Below are 20042 nucleotides of genomic sequence, written 5' to 3' on the forward strand. Positions count from 1 at the left end.
GGGGCCAATGGACGGGGCCGTGTATTGTAAGATCTTGGATGAGAACCTTCTTCCCTCAGAACACTGAAGATGGGTCATGGATGGGTCTTCCAGCATGACAATGACCCAAAACACACCGCCAAGGCACCAGAGGAGTGGCTCAAGAAGAAGAACATTAAAGTGGTGTTGCACATAAAAAAAATAAAAATAAAAAAAAATCACCAAAATTCCTAAAAAAAAAAATAATAATTTAAAAATAAAAAAGGGGAAAAAAAAAAGGTTTTAACCACTTCAATACAGGGCACTTTCACCCCCTTCCTTCCCAGCCCAATTTTCAGCTTTCATCGCTCTAGTGCTTTCAATAACAATTGCGCGGTCATGCTACACTGTACCCAAATGAAATTGTTATCATTTTGTTCACACAAATAGAGCTTTATTTTGGTGTTATTTATTCACGACTCCGTTTTTTTTTTTTTGCGATATATGCGCAAAAATAGCGGAAATTTGGAAAAAAAACAATATTTTCTTTTTTCTATTTGAAAAGAAATCCAATAAAATCAAATTTTGTCATAAATTTAAGCCAAAATGTATTCTGCTACATGTTTTTGGTAAAAAAAAATCCGTTAAGTGTATAATAATTGGTTTGTGTGATCAGGGACATATGTACGCAAATGATCATGTACATATGTGTGCAGGTGATCACGTACATATGTGTGCAGATAATCATTGGGACATGTGATTTTAGTGGGACATATGTGGGGGACATGTTTTTATTATTAGGGACATGTGTTTTTATTATTTGGGAACATGTATGTTTTGGGGACATATGTGGGGACTGTGTTTATACTGTGTGGTGTGTTGTGTGTTGACACTAGACTGATGATCAGTGAGTAAAAAGCTGTAAAAAACAGCCCATACTCACTGATCATCAGCCGGCTGCAGCGTTCTGCTCTCCTCTCCTCAGCGATGACTTCCGTGTGAGGAGAGGTTGCCTAGCAACCGGCTGTTTGTTTACATCACATGACGGCCGTGATTGGACACGGCCGTCATGTGATCAGGAGGGCCAATCACAGAGCCCTCCTGCCGATCTGAGATGTGCCGTGTCCGGGTGACACGAGCACATCGGGATCGCGCCGCTGCGCGGGCGATCCCGCTACTCCTAAAGGATGTTCCTGAACGGCCTATCAGGAGTAGACGGCTCCCACCCGGCCGTATATATGCATTGGCCGGGTGGGAAGTGGTTAACTGACCTCTAAATGGCTGTTGCTAGGGGGTCCCTCGTAGTCTGCCTCCTTCAGTGCCTGGGCTGGTGACATCACTTCCTCTCGGCGCAGGAAGGGCTCAGCTCCGCCCTCTCCCACCTGTCAGTCATCTGGGACACGTGATAGGTCGCAGATGACTGCGCGGACAATCAAGGCATGTGGCGCCGCTCACACATACGTAGTGGGTGACAGCCGGGTGCCCACAGTAAGAATGCCGGCGCCGCTGAGCAGAGGGGGAATGAGCGGGACTTCCCCCGCATCGCTGGACCCCGGGACAGGTAAGTGTCCGATTATTAAAAGTCAGCAGCCGCAGTATTTGTACCTGCTGACTTTTAATAAATTTTTTTTAGGGGAAACTTCTCTTTAAGGTGATGGAGTGGCCCAGCCAGTCTCCAGACCTTAATCCTATAGAGAATGTATGGAGGAGATGAAACTTCGAGTTGCCAAGAGACCTTCAGGATGTAGAGAAGATCTGTAGAGAAGAGAGGAGAAAATCCCTCCTGAGATGTGTGTAAATCTCATCACCACTTACAAGAAATGTCTGACCTCTGTGATCACCAACAAGGGTTTCTCCACCAACTACTAAGGGGATCAAATACTTATTTTACTCACTGAACTCCATTTATAACATTTGTATCCTGTGTGTATTTTCGGCTGATATTCTGTCTCCATCATATAACATACCTTCATTTCTATGTAAGGGGGCAAAACTTCCACCATCTGCAGGGGAGACGATCGATATTTCCCCCCCCCCCACTGTATGGCCTGCCTCAGATCCAATGTGTGTTCAGCAGCAAATTCTCTCATCCCCAGACAATGGGTGAGAATGGAAGGAAGGTGGCAGGAAATAGTTTATGACAAATGAGCTCCATGGGGGGGGAGGAGAGGGTTTGGGGGGGGGGGGGGGGGGAGAGGGTTTGGGGGGGGGGTTTGGGGGGGTATCTGAGTATAATATCACATTCTGCAGCCACAACTTTCTACCCCAAAGAAATCATCAGAGGACTTCTGGAAATCCCCTCCCCCACAGCCCCGCTTATTGTAATCCGCATCAATAAACCCCCACATTGGAGATCGGGGGATTCTGTACCTGATCTCTCGCAGACCGGATCTCATTATTGATCATTTCCTGGATTTTTCCGGGTGATCCTTTCCCATGTTCCAAGTTTAAATCGGATTTTCTTACTGGAAAAAAAAAACATCCCCATCAATATAATGGAAGAGCTTTCCTATTCGTATCCAGTGACGATCGATCGATCGGTATTATTTCTGATCTAGAGAAAGGAGCTTCTATAATTATCACCCGGCGGGGGAAGGGAGGAGAAGTGACGGGTGAAGGAAGTTCCAGATTTTTAGGACCATTAAATAATTTTTTGGAAAGTTTTTCTCCACCAATGAGAATTTGGAATCGGATGTGTGATGTTGGGAACATGCGTGTCAAGTCACGTGTCAGGGAACGATGTGCGGATAGAGATCTCCCCCGACAACGCCTTCCTCTCCCACTTCGGGGCTGTAAAGTCGGTATTTGCTCACAAAGCAGCCGCCCGACTTCTACTTCTGGGGCCATCCGGATCAGCGTCTACCTTCCCCTATCCAAGTGATGGGGGGGAGGGGCTACAACTGTCAGCAATGTACAATGTAGGTGTGCAGATTTTATTATAATAATAAAGTGATAAGAGAATATAACGGGCATTTTGGCGGAATACTAACATTGTGGGAAGCGCTCTGCATGGGCAGGACCTAGCTCCTCCTCCGGATCTCGCTCCTCCTCCTCCGGTCTCTTCGGACCTCGCTCCTCCTCCTCCGGTCTCTTCCTTATTGGTGTCAGCAGAAAACCTGCAACATCCACATTACATTATTTTATTCCCTGCAATGTACATGGGAGGAGCCTATGATACTTCTGTATGTGGGAGGAGTCTGTGATACTTATGTACATGGGAGGAGCCTATGATACTTCTGTATGTGGGAGGAGTCTGTGATACTTATGTACATGGGAGGAGCCTGTGATACTTATGTACATGGGAGGAGCCTGTGATACTTATGTACGTGGGAGGAGCCTGTGATACTTATGTACATGGGAGGAGCCTGTGATATTTATGTACGTGGGAGGAGCCTGTGATACTTATGTACATGGGAGGAGCCTGTGATACTTATGTACGTGGGAGGAGCCTGTGATACTTATGTACGTGGGAGGAGCCTGTGATACTTCTGTACGTGGGAGGAGTCTGTGATACTTATGTACGTGGGAGGAGTCTGTGATGCTTATGTACGTGGGAGGAGCCTGTGATACTTATGCACGTGGGAGGAGCCTGTGATGCTTATGTACATGGGAGGAGCCTGTGATACTTATGTACATGGGAGGAGCCTGTGATACTTATGTAGGTGGGAGGAGTCTGTGATACTTATGTACATGGGAGGAGCCTGTGATACTTATGTACATGGGAGGAGTCTGTGATACTTATGTACGTGGGAGGAGTCTGTGATACTTATGTACGTGGGAGGAGTCTGTGATGCTCATGTACGTGGGAGGAGTCTGTGATGCTTATGTACGTGGGAGGAGTCTGTGATACTTATGTACGTGGGAGGAGCCTGTGATACTTATGTACGTGGGAGGAGCCTGTGATTCTTATGTACGTGGGAGGAGCCTGTGATATTTATGCACATGGGAGGAGCCTGTGATACTTATGCACATGGGAGGAGCCTGTGATACTTATGCACATGGGAGGAGTCTGTCATATTTATGTACGTGGGAGGAGTCTGTGATATTTATGTAAATGTGATTTTTTCCTTTTTTATTTTTAATAAATTTGCAAAGATTTCTAGCAAACTTCTCTCACGTTGTCATTATGGGGGGATTATTTGTAGAATTTTGAGGAAAATAATGAATTGAATTAATTTTGGAATAAGGCTGCAACATAAAGAAATGTGAAAAAAGTGAAGCGCTGTGAATACTTTCCGGATGCTATGTACAATCTCTTCCTGCCCTCAATGACTGGTTTCTATGGGGGAGTGAGGTGATCTCTGATATTTATATGTAGATTATATATAATTCTGACTATCGGACATCTACAGCACCCTTCCCTGAACACTCACCGTGTGGGAGATGCACTTTCTGGCGCGATTGCCCCGCCTCCCGTCTTCCTGGTCTTAGAGGCGTCAGCGACAAACCTGCATCACACAAACACCACTTGTATGTCAGCCAAAGATTCTCCGCTCATTTTCCTATCACTACACACCAATCGCTGCAAAGTCGCACTCTAATCGCTCGTTTACACTTCACTTCAAAACACAATAAAGCGCCTCCCGCTGCCCCGAGCCGTTCTGATGTGTTTGGTGCTTTCTTGAAGCTGTAATGAAGTTTGGCAAATGTTCTGTCTGTGTGGTGATTTTTGATTTGCTTTAAAGGGATCCAATAGAATCCCAGCTCAGTGGTGCCCCCAATCAGCAGATCCCCAGATTATTAATACCCTTGTTCAGCAGATCCCCCGCTTAGTAGTAACTCCTAACTCTGCTGATCCCCTGCGCAGTAGTAACCCCCCGCTCTGCTGATCCCCCACTCAGTAGTAACCCCGAGCTCTGCTGATCACCCACTCAGTAGTAACCCCGAGCTCTGCTGATCACCCACTCAGTAGTAACCCCGAGCTCTGCTGATCCCCCACTCAGTAGTAACCCCGAGCTCTGCTGATCCCCCACTCAGTAGTAACCCCGAGCTCTGCTGATCCCCCACTCAGTAGTAACCCCGAGCTCTGCTGATCACCCACTCAGTAGTAACCCCGAGCTATGCTGATCCCCCACTCAGTAGTAACCCCGAGCTCTGCTGATCCCCCACTCAGTAGTAACCCCGAGCTCTGCTGATCCCCCACTCAGTAGTAACCCCGAGCTCTGCTGATCCCCCACTCAGTAGTAACCCCGCGCTCTGCTGATCACCCACTCAGTAGTAACCCCGAGCTCTGCTGATCCCCCACTCAGTAGTAACCTTCAGCTCTGCTGATCCCCCCACTCAGTAGTAACCCTAAGCTCTGCTGATCCCCTGCGCAGTAGTAACCCCCAGCTCTGCTGATCCCCCACTCAGTAGTAACCCCGAGCTCTGCTGATCCCCCACTCAGTAGTAACCCCGAGCTATGCTGATCCCCCACTCAGTAGTAACCCCGAGCTCTGCTGATCCCCCACTCAGTAGTAACCCCGAGCTCTGCTGATCCCCCACTCAGTAGTAACCCCGAGCTCTGCTGATCCCCCACTCAGTAGTAACCCCGAGCTCTGCTGATCACCCACTCAGTAGTAACCCTAAGCTCTGCTGATCCCACACTCAGTAGTAACCCCGCGCTCTGCTGATCACCCACTCAGTAGTAACCCCCAGCTCTGAAGATCCTCGTCTCTCTCCAGTCTCCGCTCACCTCCTGCTATACTGCTCCCATGCTGCGCACCACGTGTGATATCTTCTGGTTACTCTTGCTCCAGTTCCCTAGCTCTGCTGATCCTCCACTGTTCAGTCCTCTGTCTGAATTCTCCACTCGTTTCCTCTTACACCCCGTGTAATCTTACACCCCGTATCCTCTTACCCCCCTGTCACATTGAACAGCTTTTCTCCTACACTGGGATCACCATCCAGATATTTGTAAATCTCTATCATGTCCCCTCTCAGCATCTTTTCTCCAGCGAGAATACATTTAGTGCTTGGAGTCGCTCCTCGTATTTGAGATCCTCCAATCCCTCTCTCCAGCCCCTGCACATCCTTCCTGAGGACTGGTGACCAGAACTGGATGGAATACTCCAGGTGCAGCCGGACCAGAGTTTTATAAAGTGGCAGGATTATCGTTTTATCTCTGTTGTGAATCCCCTTTATTATACATGCTAATATTCTGCCGGCTTTGGAAGGTGCAGCTTGACATTGCATGCTATTACTCAATCTGTCATCCTCTAGGACCCCCAGATCTTTCTCCATCCTTGATTCCCCCCAGAGGTTCTCTATGTGAAGGAACCGGGTTTTATATCTATACACTGGTGAGGTCTGTGGGCTGAGTTCCTGGTTCTGCACACCTCCTGTGGTCATTAGGAGGGACTCCCAGTCTTCCAGCATTTATTTATTTTTCACCTTCATCCTTCCTGCTGGATTTCTAGTTATTTTCTATTATAGAGAATGTATAGCGGGAGCAGCTGGACCACACAAAGGACATCCGAAATTCCTAGATGGATGAGAAGAGGCCTGGAAACCATAGCAGGGAGAAGACCTATGAGAAGGCAGGAGATGGATCAGCTCCAGGCTCCACCTACGGCTCACATGTTACCTTTCCGTGGATTGGCCTTTTAGCTTTGGCTGGCTGTTCCATGTGACCAAATACACAAATGATGTTGAGTTGGTGGGTTTTGTAGCCACAGCAACCAATCAGATTTCAATCAGTGTAAGAAGATGGCAGCTCGGTTGCTGTGGGTTACTGTATTCCCCTTTCATTTGTAAATGGCATGTTTTACTTTGATGTCTGGTAGAACGGTGGGGATTGGAATTTGGATTTTCTTTCACTCACATATCGGGGGAATCGTATTTGGCAGGTCAGGAAGACGAGAGGATGATAAATAGGGTGCTGAATTCCAGCTGCTGTCATGAAATATTATGCAGCTGCAAAGACCAAAGAATTGCTTTTTACTTCTGTTGAATAGGATGTATTTGGCTGCTGCTGGGAGGTCTGGACCTTATTCCATCTAGCATACACCAGTCGCCATGGTAACTGCCAGCAGTGATTTTTTTACCTAGAGGTGGATATTTACATGACGTCCCTGACAACTTATAGCTGGACCTTCACTTCCTCCCTGCTATGACAACGCATGCACCAGCAGGATCTGGGGGAAGATTGCAAATGATTGAAGTACATCAGTCATCCGCAAACTACTCAAAGCACAGACTAAGTTCAGTGACTATGGGGGGGGGGCATTGATTTTGTAGCTTGCTGTATCTGTGTGATAACAGACAAGCAGATTTCTTCCTGTTACCGGCTAATCCCGAGCCGCCTGTTATGTGCCCAGACAGAGGTAGAACATCTGTGCCCATCACATCCCTGCCCCCTTTATAGGACTCATCAACATGGGTGCAGAAAAATGGCGCCTTTCAAATCCTTACCGCCAATCTGCATGCAGCTCTACTATAGGCAATGTGCCCATACACATGGGGGGTGAACCTTATCAGCAGCATTCAGCTGCCTGGAGAGGTTTCTGATGTAAGCTATAGAATGTGGCGGCAGTGAGAAATCATGGGCAACCAGAATGTCAGAATTTTCATGCAATTATTGCCAGCAGCTGAAACACCCAAAGCTCCCATGAGGCCTGAACATCCACCTCAGTGGCGTAACTGGAACCTTCAGGGCCCCGATGCAAGAAACCATGAAGGGCCCCCCTGAACTCCAGCCAGGGCCCTTCCCCCCGAGTCCGGCATTGGAACTCCACGGCGTGGTCACAGGTATGACCTTTGTGAGCCCTGTAGTTCCACCACTGGTATCAGTATTTTTTTATTTATTTTTTTTATTTTTTTAGGTGCCCCATTGGGGGACTGTCCCTAGGCAGGATGGGGTCCCCGTCCCCAGAAGAGATGAGGTCCTTTTCTCCAGGGCAGATGTTACTGCCCCCAGGTGAGAAGGGGTCCCTGTCCCCAGGGGAGGTGGGGGTTCCTGTCCCCACATGAGAAGGGGTCCCTGTCCCCAGGGGGAGATGGAGGGGGTATGTAATGGTGTGTGGGGGGTGGGGTCCTCTCACTCACCATGACCAAATTGTAGGCCGCGCACTCATCCGTTGGCCTGGGCTCCATCCAGTGTGCTGGACGGGTGATCAACATATCTCCCAGAAAGACCTTGCATCATCTGTGTATGACGGGGGAGGAGGGGGGCTGACAGACAAGCCTGCAATGTCCTCCGGGGGGCTCTCATAGGGCTGCACTGCATCTGTGTGCTTAAAGTTTGTTTACCCAGGAGAAGTATGCAGTGCAGGCCGGACTCGGGGGGGCGGGACTCTGGCTGGGGAGAACAGACATCGGACTGAGCGGCAATGCATGGAGCAGGAGAGGGGTACTCTGAGGAGCCAGCCGAGGACACAGGTCATGTGGGGAATGCACAACTAAAGAGCAGCCAGTGCGATAGTCGAGCATGGATCTCTGCTAGTCACCCTCCACCTCCAGCCACCCGTGTGCATGGTGCACTGGTACCCCTAGCTGCCTATGCTGCTGCCGGCCATATGTAGAGGGGGCTGCATGGGCCTCCTGCATCACAGGGCCCGGTTGCGGTCGCGACTGCTTCACCCCCTATAGTTACGCCCCTGATCCACCTGATAGAAACTGGAAAACGTGTGAACAGAGGACCAGGTGGCAGCCTTATAAATCAGAGATACGGATGCTCGATGATGAAAAGCTCAAGATACACGAACAGTCCTGGTGGAATGACCTCTGATGGGGAAGGGAGGAGCACTTTTCTCAAGAGCGTGGGTCCTGGAGGTAAGTCGTTGAATTGACCTGGCAATGGTGGAGCAGGATGTCCTCTACTGAAACCTCCAGATAGAACATAAAAGGAATAGAGGCTGTAGCTGCCAAACAGACCATGACAGACCTAATCACATCCAAACAGTGTCTTGTTTTTTAGGAGGACAGAAGAAGAGGAGGACAATGTCCTCACTGAGGTGAAAAAAGGAAGGTATTGGTCTCAAACCACCTTGTCCAAAACAAGAAAAGGCTCTTTACAAGAAGGTGCTGCTAGACGTGATGGGAAATAGGAAGGCAACCTTACATGTGAGGTCCTCCAAAGAAATGTCTTTAATTTGTTCAAAGAGGGGCATCAGAGGAGCAGCGAGCACAAGGCTGAGATCCCAGAGAGGAAAGGTCTTAATTAAGGATTTTAAGGCAAGAGGTTTCTGGAAGAGGATAGATATAAACCTTTCCCTTGTGGGTACTCGGGGCCCGATGCTGGTCAAAACCAGACTGAAGAAAGGCCAAAATACGTCTGACAGTATTATATGGGGTTTAGCCATCTGTCCTTGCACCGTGCAACAAAGGCCTTCCAGGTGAAAGGTAAATATTGGGGGTGTTGGAGAATACCGGAATCAGAGAAACTCCGATTGTTTAGGACTTGGGTTTCCATAGCCATGATATTAATGTCAGTGACTGAAGTAGCAGGTACCTTGGGTAAGCCTGGTCTGTTTGCAAGGGGCCAGAGCTCGTCTGCCAGTACTCTGAATATGTCTGTGTACAATGTTCTCTTGGGCCATTTGGTGTGATGAGAAGAAGCTGTTGATCAGATGGAAGTCATAAACCAGTCCAAGGAATCAGCACAGCATCTACTGCATAAGCTAGAGGACCCCTGACCTTGGCTACGAACTTGTTCAGCTTATTGTTGAGCCTGGAGGCCAGGATGTCCATGTCAGGTTTTCCTCACGTTTGACTGAGATTCTGAAAGATCTCGGGGTGCAGACCCCACTCCCCAGGTCCAGGCATTTGTGGCTTAGGAAGTCTGCCTGCAAATTGTCTATTCCAAGGATGTGGACTGCTGAGAAAGCGAGAATGTAAGTTTCCACGTAGGCTGGAATCAGACTTGTTTCTCTTATAGGGTAGCTAAAATTCGGGGGCCCCTCGATGATTTAAGTTGTGTCATTGTCTGATTGTAATTTAAATGGGTGACCTTGCAGAAGACACGTCCAATGATGTAGAGATTTTCTGATGGCTCTCAGTTCCAGAATGTTGGTGGGGAGTTGTGATTGGAGACCATATCCCATGGGAAGTCAGGGAGTTGTGAACTCCGCTCTACCTGTAGGGCTGGCATCATTACCACGACGTGTGAAGGGTGACATGTGAAGCAATGCCGTTCCCAGGGCAGGATTGGAGATCTACTATGCCAGGGAGATCTTGGTCTGGCTGGACAGAAGCATTGGGGAATCCAAGGATTGGATTTGCTTGTTGCACATGTTGGATTGAAGAGGTTGGGAGAAAAACTGGGCAAAGGAACCACCTAGGAGCCACCAAGGGGCCCAGAACTCTCATGTAGAAGGAAAGTGAAGGCAAAAATAAAGGCAAATAAAACAAGAAAACAAATGTAGTCATCACATCTAAGATCTGCAATATTGTACATTATTGTTCTTGTGTTTTATACACTTTAACATTTGTTACGTAGCTAATTGCAGATTCTGGGAATATTAGCAGCCATGTCAGGCTGGCAAAAGGGCAATGGAAAGAGTGAGTGCCAAAGACTCCATTGGAATTATTAGACAGGAAGTCAGCTCTGCCTAGAGCAGTGACCTCCAACCTGCGGCCCCTTGTTTGCCTTTATCCAGCCCTTGGAGCACTTTTCCTTCCACTAATACCAATGATGGGGCACTATTCCTGATACTGACATTACCAGTGATGGGGCACTATTCCTCCCACTGACACCAACGATGGGGCACTATTCCTCCCACTGACCCCAATGATGGGGCACTATTCCTCTCACTGACACCAATGATGGGGCACTATTCCTCCCACTGACACCAATGATGGGGCACTATTCCTCCTCCCTAATACCAAAGATGCATTGTTTTGTTTCTATACTTCAGGTTTTTTCTCTTGGATTTACAGACACATTTAATGTGCATCAGGTAAATATAAAACAGATTTTACGGTTATGAGGGGGGTGGATTCTGGTGGCTCTCAGTAATTTCCTTAATTCGGCTTTATATTTCTCCTCCTTCTGTAGAACGATTCTGTGGTTGTCACATAAGTGGGGGCATTTCTGTAAGATGTTGCTGCAGTTTCTGCTATTCATGGACAACCCTGTCACCAGGCAGCCTGGAAAACAGACAGGATCATGACAGAAAATTCCACACAATGATCTATAGGGACACACAATCATCTACAGGGACACACAATCATCTATGGGGACACACAATCAACTATAGGGACACACAATCATCTACGGGGGACACACAATCATCTATAGGGAGACACAAAATCATCTATAGGGAGACACAATCATCTACGGGGGACACACAATCATCTATAGGGAGACACAATTATCTACGGGGGACACACAATCATCTATGGGGACACACAATCATCTACGGGGGACACACAATCATCTACGGGGACACACAATCATCTACGGGGACACACAATCATCTATAGGGAGACACAATCGTCTACAGGGGACACACAATCATCTATAGGGAGACACACAATCATCTATAGGGAGACACACAATCATCTACGGGGGACACACAATCATCTATAGGGAGACACAATCATCTATGGGGACACACAATCATCTATGGGGACACACAATCATCTACGGGGACAAACAATCATCTACGGGGGACACACATTAATTAATTAGGGGACACACAATCATCTACGGGGGACACACAATCATCTACGGGGACACACAATCATCTACGGGGACATGCGGTCCTATGTCCTGGCCTATGTCCGGGGATTTGCTGTCCTATGTCCTGGCCTATGTCCGGGGATGTGCGGTCCTATGTCCTGGCCTATGTCTGGGGATGTGCGGTCCTATGTCCTGGCCTATGTCCGGGGACGTGTGGTCCTATGTCCTGGCCTATGTCCGGGGACATGTGGTCCTATGTCCTGGCCTATGTCCGGGGACGTGCAGTCCTATGTCCTGGCCTATGTCTGGGGATGTGCAGTCCTATGTCCTGGCCTATGTCCGGGGACGTGTGGTCCTATGTCCTGGCCTATGTCCGGGGACATGTGGTCCTATGTCCTGGCCTATGTCCGGGGACGTGCAGTCCTATGTCCTGGCCTATGTCCGGGGACGTGTGGTCCTATGTCCTGGCCTATGTCCGGGGACGTGTGGTCCTATGTCCGGGGATGTGCGGTCCTATGTCCTGGCCTATGTCCGGGGATGTGCGGTCCTATGTCCTGGCCTATGTCCGGGGATGTGCGGTCCTATGTCCTGGTCTATGTCCTGGGACGTGTGGTCCTATGTCCTGGCCTATGTCCGGGGACGTGTGGTCCTATGTCCTGGCCTATGTCCGGGGACGTGCGGTCCTATGTCCTGGCCTATGTCCAGGGACGTGCGGTCCTATGTCCTGGCCTATGTCCGGGGACGTGCGGTCCTATGTCCTGGCCTATGTCCAGGGACGTGCGTTCCTATGTCGGGGGATGTGCGGTCCTATGTCCTGGCCTATGTCCAGGGACGTGCGGTCCTATGTCCTGGCCTATGTCCGGGGACGTGTGGTCCTATGTCCTGGCCTATGTCCAGGGACGTGCGGTCCCATGTCCTGGCCTATGTCCAGGGACGTGCGGTCCCATGTCCTGGCCTATGTCCAGGACGTGCGTTCCTATGTCGGGGGATGTGCGTTCCTATGTCCTGGCCTATGGCCGGTGGCCCACACCTATTCACACCCTGAAAAGCTCTTTGATCTCCGGAATTGGGGGCCACAATTATGGGGGGGGGGGGGTGTCCTTGCGGAGCATATTTCCTGGGTGGCAGGAGAAGTCTTCATCAACTGTAATGCATTGATTTCATGTGAAATGGACGGGAGTTGTTGTACTTTTATATAAATGGATCACTAGTATTATACATATATTAATGTTCCTTTTATATAAAGTCCCCAGACTTACATGCCGGTCTTCAGGCCTCTTCATTGGCCGGAGCGGATGACGTCGCATCTGTGCATGCGCAGTCATCTCGGCACTCAGAATCCAGCCCGGCACTGTAAGCAGAGCTGTGCATGCGCACCTCGGGTTACAGCCGTGAAATAGATAACAAGCGGGCGAGTCGGGGCATTTTATTGCAGAACAGACGTTTCTTCTGCAGTTTTACAGCGGGGCTTTAGTTCTGCTTTAAGCTGCGAAGGCAGCAGGGGGTTGCAGAGGGTGGTAGGGGGGTTGCAGGGGCGTTGCGGGGGGTGGGGGTGGCGTACATATGTCTGAGCTGTGATGCAGCAGAAATGATCCCCACGGTCCCTTTCAGAGGCAGTATCACCCACTAAATGCAATGCATGCGCTTCAAACATGCTGGTGCGGGGGGTTTAAAGGGTTAAACAGGTGGTGAAGAGATGATAGAACACCTCCTCCCTGCCTGTCAAATGCCCTCTAAAGAGTGACCCAACAAGCTTCGCTCTTCAGAGGGCAATGCAACGAGGCCCATAAGAGTTCAATTTATTTGGTAGTTTAATAATATTCCATTTCAGATTCTCTTTCTTTATCTATTTGTGGAATTCTGTAATCCGGAGCGGTATTTTCCCTCCGGTGTTCCTCAGACTGTAATTGGAAAAAGGTCACCAGAGACACAAATGAGGAGATTTTGTGGACTTTTCCCGTCATCGCAGTACAGAATGATGCGACTCCCGATGCCCGGCATCGATCTCCATCATCATCCTGATCTCAGTCATCATCGGGGAATTACCTGAACACCGCAGCCGAGAGCCGAGAGCGGCGCCGATCTCCTCGCTGATTATCTCCGCACACAACGACATCGGATCTGATCACAAACAGAAGAGAAGAGGATAAATATTTAGAAAAAGAAACGGCATTTTAATGCTCCTTTCATTTTATCTTTATAATATTGTAAGCGAGTTTTGCTGTTTTCAATGAGATCTATACTATGAAGAGAACCTGTCGTCTTAGGAATGTCGCCGGTTCAAATCGCAGCCGCAGAATCTAATATTCTACTTTATGGCTTTTCTGACCCTCAATAGAGGATCTTCAGCCTGAATATTTACTTTAATGCATCCCTTACATTACGATAAAAAATGTTTAGGGGTCAGTATTGCCCCCCCCCCCCCCTTACTTACCTGAGCTCTTATTCGATCCATCGCTGTGCTTGTATGCAGCTCTTCTCTCCCCTCACTTCCAGGGCTTTGCTGGGGCACCAAATCCCATTGGCTCCCAGTGCTGTCAATCAAAGCCAATGATGGAGTGGGGGGGGCTCTGGCGACTCTCCCTTTGTGTCAATAGATGTAGCAGCAGGGCTCAGGAGCGAGCACACACGAGTGCCCCCATGGAAAGTTTCCTGTGGGGAGCACTGAACAGAGAAGAGGAGCGCCGGCGGGGGACCCAAGAAGAGGAGGATCCGGGCTGCTCTGGGCGATTCCATTACAGATCCGGTAAGTATTGACAGGTTTGGAAAAGTAAAAATTAAAAGAAAAAAACAATCAATTACTTTTAAAGAGGATCTTCAGCCTTAATAAGAACGAAAAGTCATCAGCAACAAATCCTGTACAAATCCAATAGCTGCTGACTTTTAGAAAAAGGACACTTACCTGTCCAGCGCCGTCCTCACCGGGGCCAGTTCCTTGCTGGTCCCCAGAGCTGGCATGTTTATTGAGGGAAGCCAACTGCGAGGAGTCACAGCTTCACAGCCGGCATCCCAGCGCGCATGCGCAAGTCGTGCCGCTCGCTGTTAAAGGTCCTGCAGCATTTTTTGACCTGCGATATGTCCCAGGAGGTTGCGGGGGAGGGGTGAGGAACCTGCTAAAATCTCTATAAATGGAAGAGGAGGGGGAGGGGGGTGTTGAAGTTCTGTTCCCTTTTATGGTGAAGTGGTGTCAAAGTTTTCTCCCCTACCCACATTCTTACCGGCCCATCACTGCTCAGTGGCCAATAGGAATGTTAAGGGGGCAGATCTACTTTGGCACTATCAGTAAGTGTTGTAGGTTGGTTGTCACACAGCCGGATGTTCAGGTATAAAAGGAACATACTGGAGCAGGCTTTCTCAACCTTTTACCCCTAGAGGAACCCCAAAAATTATTTTCAGGTCTCGAGGAACCCTTCCTAAAACCAATTCATCAGGGGTCAATAGGAAGAATGCCCCTTATGCTGGTGGCCAATAGGAAGAATGTCCCCCTTAAACTGGTTCTCAGAATGCCACCCATAAAGACAGCTAAGAAGATATTTGGTGTCATGCTGCCGGCTTTGCTAAGTGATGCTGAACCTCGAACTCTGTAGGCATCATCAAAAAAGTGTCTCAAGGAACCCCTAGCAACCTTCGGAGGAACCCCTAGAAACCTCTGGAGGAACCCCTAGCAACCTCCGGAGGAACCCCTAGCAACCTTCGGAGGAACCCCTAGAAACCTCTGGAGGAACCCCTAGCAACCTCCAGAGGAACCCCTAGCAACCTCCGGAGGAACCCCTAACAAGCTCCGGAGGAACCCCTAAAAACCTCCGGAGGAACCCCTAGCAACCTCCGGAGGAACCCCTAGCAACCGCTGGAGGAACCCCTAGCAACCTCTGGAGGAACCCCTAGCAACCTCTGGAGGAACCCCTAGCAACCTCCAGAGGAACCCCTAGCAACCTCTGGAGGAACCCCTAGCAACCTCCGGAGGAACCCCTAAGAACCTCTGGAGGAACACCTAGCAACCTCTGGAGGAACCCCTAAGAACCTCTGGAGGAACACCTAGCAACCTCTGGAGGAACCCCTAAGAACCTCTGGAGGAACACCTAGCAACCTCCGGAGGAACCCCTAAGAACCTCTGGAGGAACACCTAGCAACCTCTGGAGGAACACCTAGCAACCTCTGGAGGAACCCCTAAGAACCTCTGGAGGAACCCTGGCTGAGAATGGCTGCACTGGAGGTAGAAAGGAAGGGATAAGATGTGGCAGGATTGGCTGCGGCTTTGTGTGCTGAAATACAGTGATCAGCCATAACATTATGACCGGTAAAGGGAATATCTCGTTACAATGGTATCTGAAAATTGGTGGGATATATTGGGCAGCAAGTGAACATGTTGTCTATGAAGATGATGTGGTGAAAGTAGAGAAAAATAAATGGGCATCGCAGTTTGTTGTGTATGGGGCTGTGAAGCCCATGGTGACCCGGGTCCATAGCCAAAAGCTTCTACAACGGTCACATGAAGATCAGAAGTGGACTACAGAGCAATGGAAGGAGGGGGCCGGGTCTGATGAATGACATTTTCTTTTACATCATGTGGGTGCCGGGTGCGTCACCCGGGGAAGAGATGGCACCAGGATGAGGTATAAGAAGGCAAGTTGGCAGAGGTTCGGCTGCCATTGGATGGTACTTGGGGGTCCATGCCTCAATAGGTCAGGGCCGTCCTATACTCAATCTTAGGTGGGTGGTTGTAATGTTATGGCTGATCGGTGTAAAGCCCCATACACACGGTCGGACTTGTACAAACTTTTCCGTGGACTTTTGTACAAAGTGTGTTGTCCACAAGTTTGTATTGCATACACACGGTCGGACTTTTTGACAACAAACACGAACGTAATGACGTCACAACGTACTGACGCCGCTTCAAAAGAGGACGTTCAATGACTCCAGCGCCACCTTTGGTCAACTTCTGTATTGTAGTCTGATCGTTTGCAATGGTTCTGAGCATGCGTGTTTGTACCTTGTACAAAAGTCCGATGCTTTTGCATACACACGGTCGGACTTTGCTCCATCGGACTTCTGTTGTCAAAAAGTTTGTCCGTTCGCAGAGCCAACAAAAGTCCGATGAAAACAGAAAAAGTTTGTCCGATGGAGCGTACACACAGTCGGATGTTGCTCCAAAACAGCTAATTTGCATGTTTGTTGTCAAAAAGTCCGACCGTGTGTACGGGCCTTAAGATGCCATTTATCTGGAAAAGATTGGTATAAATGGCTGCTGCAGGTTCAGGTCGGAGCCCCCGGGCGTCTGCACTTCATACCGGCAACATCTTTATTTGTAATGACAGATCCAAGTATTAGGGAGACGGATTCCATACAACAGACACTCTGCAGTCTCTAATATTATGAAACATCCACAATGGTGGAGACAACAATCCCATTCCCAGGTCACAGGACTCCATTTCCTTCTATGAAGGGGAAAGAAGAGGAACTTTTATTTCCTGAAATCTCAGGATTTGATAATTGGTTACATTCGCCCTACCGATCGACTTCTAAAGAGAACTCGGCTTTAGAAAGAAACCTTCGTCATTCTATTTCCCACACTGACTGTAATATCCATATTCACCCATATTCACCCATATTCACCCATATTCACTGGTCTTCTGATTGAAGGGGAATTTCTAGCCGCGCTGGTCCTATAAAAGATCCGGCAGAGATAAATATTGTTAGAGACGTTTTATTATAATCACCACATCCAATCACAACGCAGATTCCCCAGATCACCTCTTCTCTATAGAGGTCTAAACCGCTGGCAACAAAAGTCAGTACACCCCTAAGTGAAAATCTCCAAATTGGGCCCAAAGTGTCAATATTTTGTGTGGCCGCCATTATTATTTTCCAGCACTGCCTTCACCCTCTTGGGCATGGAGGTCACCAGAGCTTCACAGGTCACCACTGGAGTCCTCTTCCCCTCCCCCATGATGACATCACAGAGCTGGTGGATGTTGGAGACCTTCCCCTCCTCCACCTTCCGTCTGAGGATCCCCCACAGATGATCAATAGGGTTTAGGTCTGGAGACATGCTTGGCCAGTCCATCCCCTTTACCCTCAGCTTCTTTAGCAAGGCAGTGGTGGTGTTGGAGGTGTGTTTGGGGTGGTTATCATGTTGGAATACTGCCCTGCAGTCCAGTCTCTGAAGGGAGGGGGTCATGCTCTGCTTCAGTATGTCACAGTACATGTTGGCATTCATGGTCCCCTCAATGATCTGTAGCCCCCCAGTGCCGGCAGAACTCATGCAGCCCCAGACCATGACACCCCCACCACCATGCCTGACTGTAGACAAGACACACTTGTCTTTGTCCTCCTCACCTGGTTGCCCCCACACACGCTTGTCACCATCTGACACCAAATACCTTTATCTTGGTCTCATCAGACCACAGGACATGGTTCCAGTAATCCATCTCCTTAGTCTGCTTGTCTTCAGCAAACTGTTTGTGGTCTTTCTTGTGCATCATCTTTAGAAGAGGCTTCCTTCTGGGATGACAGCCATGCAGACCAATTTGATGCAGTGTGCGGCGTATGGTCTGAGCACTGACAGGCTGACCCCCTCACCCCTACAACCTCTGCAGCAATGCTGGCAGCACTCATACGTCTATTTCCCAAAGACAACCTCTGGATATGACTCTGAGCACGTGACCTCAACTTCTGTGGTGGACCATGGCGAGGCCTGTTCTGAGGGGAACCTGTCCTGTTATACCACTGTATGGTCTTGGCCACCGTGCTGCAGCTCAGTTTCAGGGTCTTGGCAATCTTCTTATAGCCTAGGCCAGAGATATGCAATTAGCGGACCTCCAGCTGTTGCAGAACTACAAGTCCCATGAGGCTTAGCAACTCTGACAGCCACAAGCATGACACCCAGAGGCAGAGCATGATGGGACTTGTAGTTTTGCAACAGCTGGAGGTCCGCTAATTGCATATCCCTGGCCTAGGCCATCTTTATGTAGAGCAACAATTCTTCATTCCAGATCCTCAGAGAGTTCTTTGCCATGAGGTGCCATGTTGGACTTCCAGTGACCAGTATGAGAGAGTGAGAGCGATAACATCAAATTTAACACACCTGCTCCCCATTCACACCTGAGACCTTGTAACACTAACGAGTCACATGACACCGGGGAGGGAAAATGGCTAATTGGGCCCAATTTGGAGATTTTCACTTAGGGGTGTACTGACTTTTGTTGCCAGCGGTTTAGACATTAATGGCTGTGTGTTGAGTTATTTTGAGGGGACAGGAAATTTACACTGTTATACAAGCTGTACACTCACTACTTTACATTGTAGACAAGTGTCATTTCTTCAGTGTTGTCACATGAAAAGAGAGAAGAAATGTCACTGAGGGGTGTACTTACTTTTGTCAGATACTGTATACACATCTCATATCAGCAGTTGAATATTGCAATTGTATGATAGTTGTTATGATGAAAGAATTTTATCTTTCAGAAGATCCGATCAATAATCTATTATAATTTAATGTAGAGATCATTCCTGGCAGAGAACTCAGTACAATAATTTTTGGCTCAAGTGATTGTTTTCAAGCAAGAAATCATTTGGGGCCCCTTCACATGAGTGGTGCCAACTCACCCACGGGGGGCTCAGTGAGGTTTCCTACCCAATGTTGGGAGCTGGAGGCGATGGAGGCAGACGCATTGTGATCCCGCCACTCCGCATTGTGATCCCGCCACTCTACTCTGCAGTGATCCCGCCACTCCACATTGTGATTTGTGATCCCTTCACTCCACATTGTGATCCCGCCACTCTACTCTGCATTGTGATCCCGCCACTCCTCACTGTGATCCCCACACGCCGCACTGTGATCCCGCCACTCTACTCTGCATTGTGATCCCGCCACTCCACATTGTGATCCCAACAAGCCGCACTGTGATCCCGCCGCTCCACATTGTGATCCTGACACTCCGCATTGTGATCCCGCCACTCTACTCTGCATTGTGATCCCGCCACTCCACATTGTGATCCCAACAAACCGCACTGTGATACCGCCACTCTACTCTGCATTGTGATCCCGCCACTCCACATTGTGATCCCAACAAGCCGCACTGTGATCCCGCCGCTCCACATTGTGATCCTGACACTCGGCATTGTGATTCCGCCACTCCGCATTGTGATTCCGCCACTCCGCATTGTGATTCCGCCACTCCGCATTGTGATCCCGCCACTCCACATTGTGATCCCGCCACTCTACTCCGCACTGTGATCCCGACACGCCACACTGTGATCCCGCCGCTCCACATTGTGATCCTGAAATTCCGCATTGTGATCCCGCCACTCCGCATTGTGATCTCGCCACTCCGCATTGTGATCTCGCCACTCCGCATTGTGATCCCGCCACTCTACTCTGCATTGTGATCTCGCCACTCCGCATTGTGATCCCGCCACTTTACTCCACACTCGGATCCCGCCACTCTACTCCACATTGTGGTTGGCTACATAGATTTAGACC

At 49.1% G+C, this 20042-nt stretch overlaps 1 protein-coding gene across 3 annotated transcripts in view; it reads right to left on the reverse strand.

Moving 5' to 3' along the window:
* The window catches only part of TERB1 (telomere repeat binding bouquet formation protein 1), a 76681-nt gene that overhangs the window by 13862 nt on the left and 42777 nt on the right, over positions 1-20042 (reverse strand). For 2 of the 3 annotated variants that reach the window (XM_077450717.1, XM_077450709.1), the window contains exons 14-19: positions 17174-17223; positions 13607-13681; positions 10858-11025; positions 4332-4406; positions 2949-3074; positions 2329-2423 (exon numbers count right to left, since the gene is read on the reverse strand). In XM_077450717.1, the coding sequence (XP_077306843.1) occupies positions 2329-2423; positions 2949-3074; positions 4332-4406; positions 10858-11025; positions 13607-13681; positions 17174-17223 (589 nt within the window). The remainder of the gene's footprint in view (positions 1-2328; positions 2424-2948; positions 3075-4331; positions 4407-10857; positions 11026-13606; positions 13682-17173; positions 17224-20042) is intronic. The other variant, XM_077450726.1, reaches the window with a different exon arrangement.

Source organism: Lithobates pipiens, unplaced genomic scaffold (genome assembly GCF_037356315.1).
Source record: "Lithobates pipiens isolate NorthernLeopardFrog02 unplaced genomic scaffold, aLitPip1_a1.2 Scaffold_10, whole genome shotgun sequence".
Taxonomy (NCBI): Eukaryota; Metazoa; Chordata; class Amphibia; order Anura; family Ranidae; genus Lithobates; species Lithobates pipiens.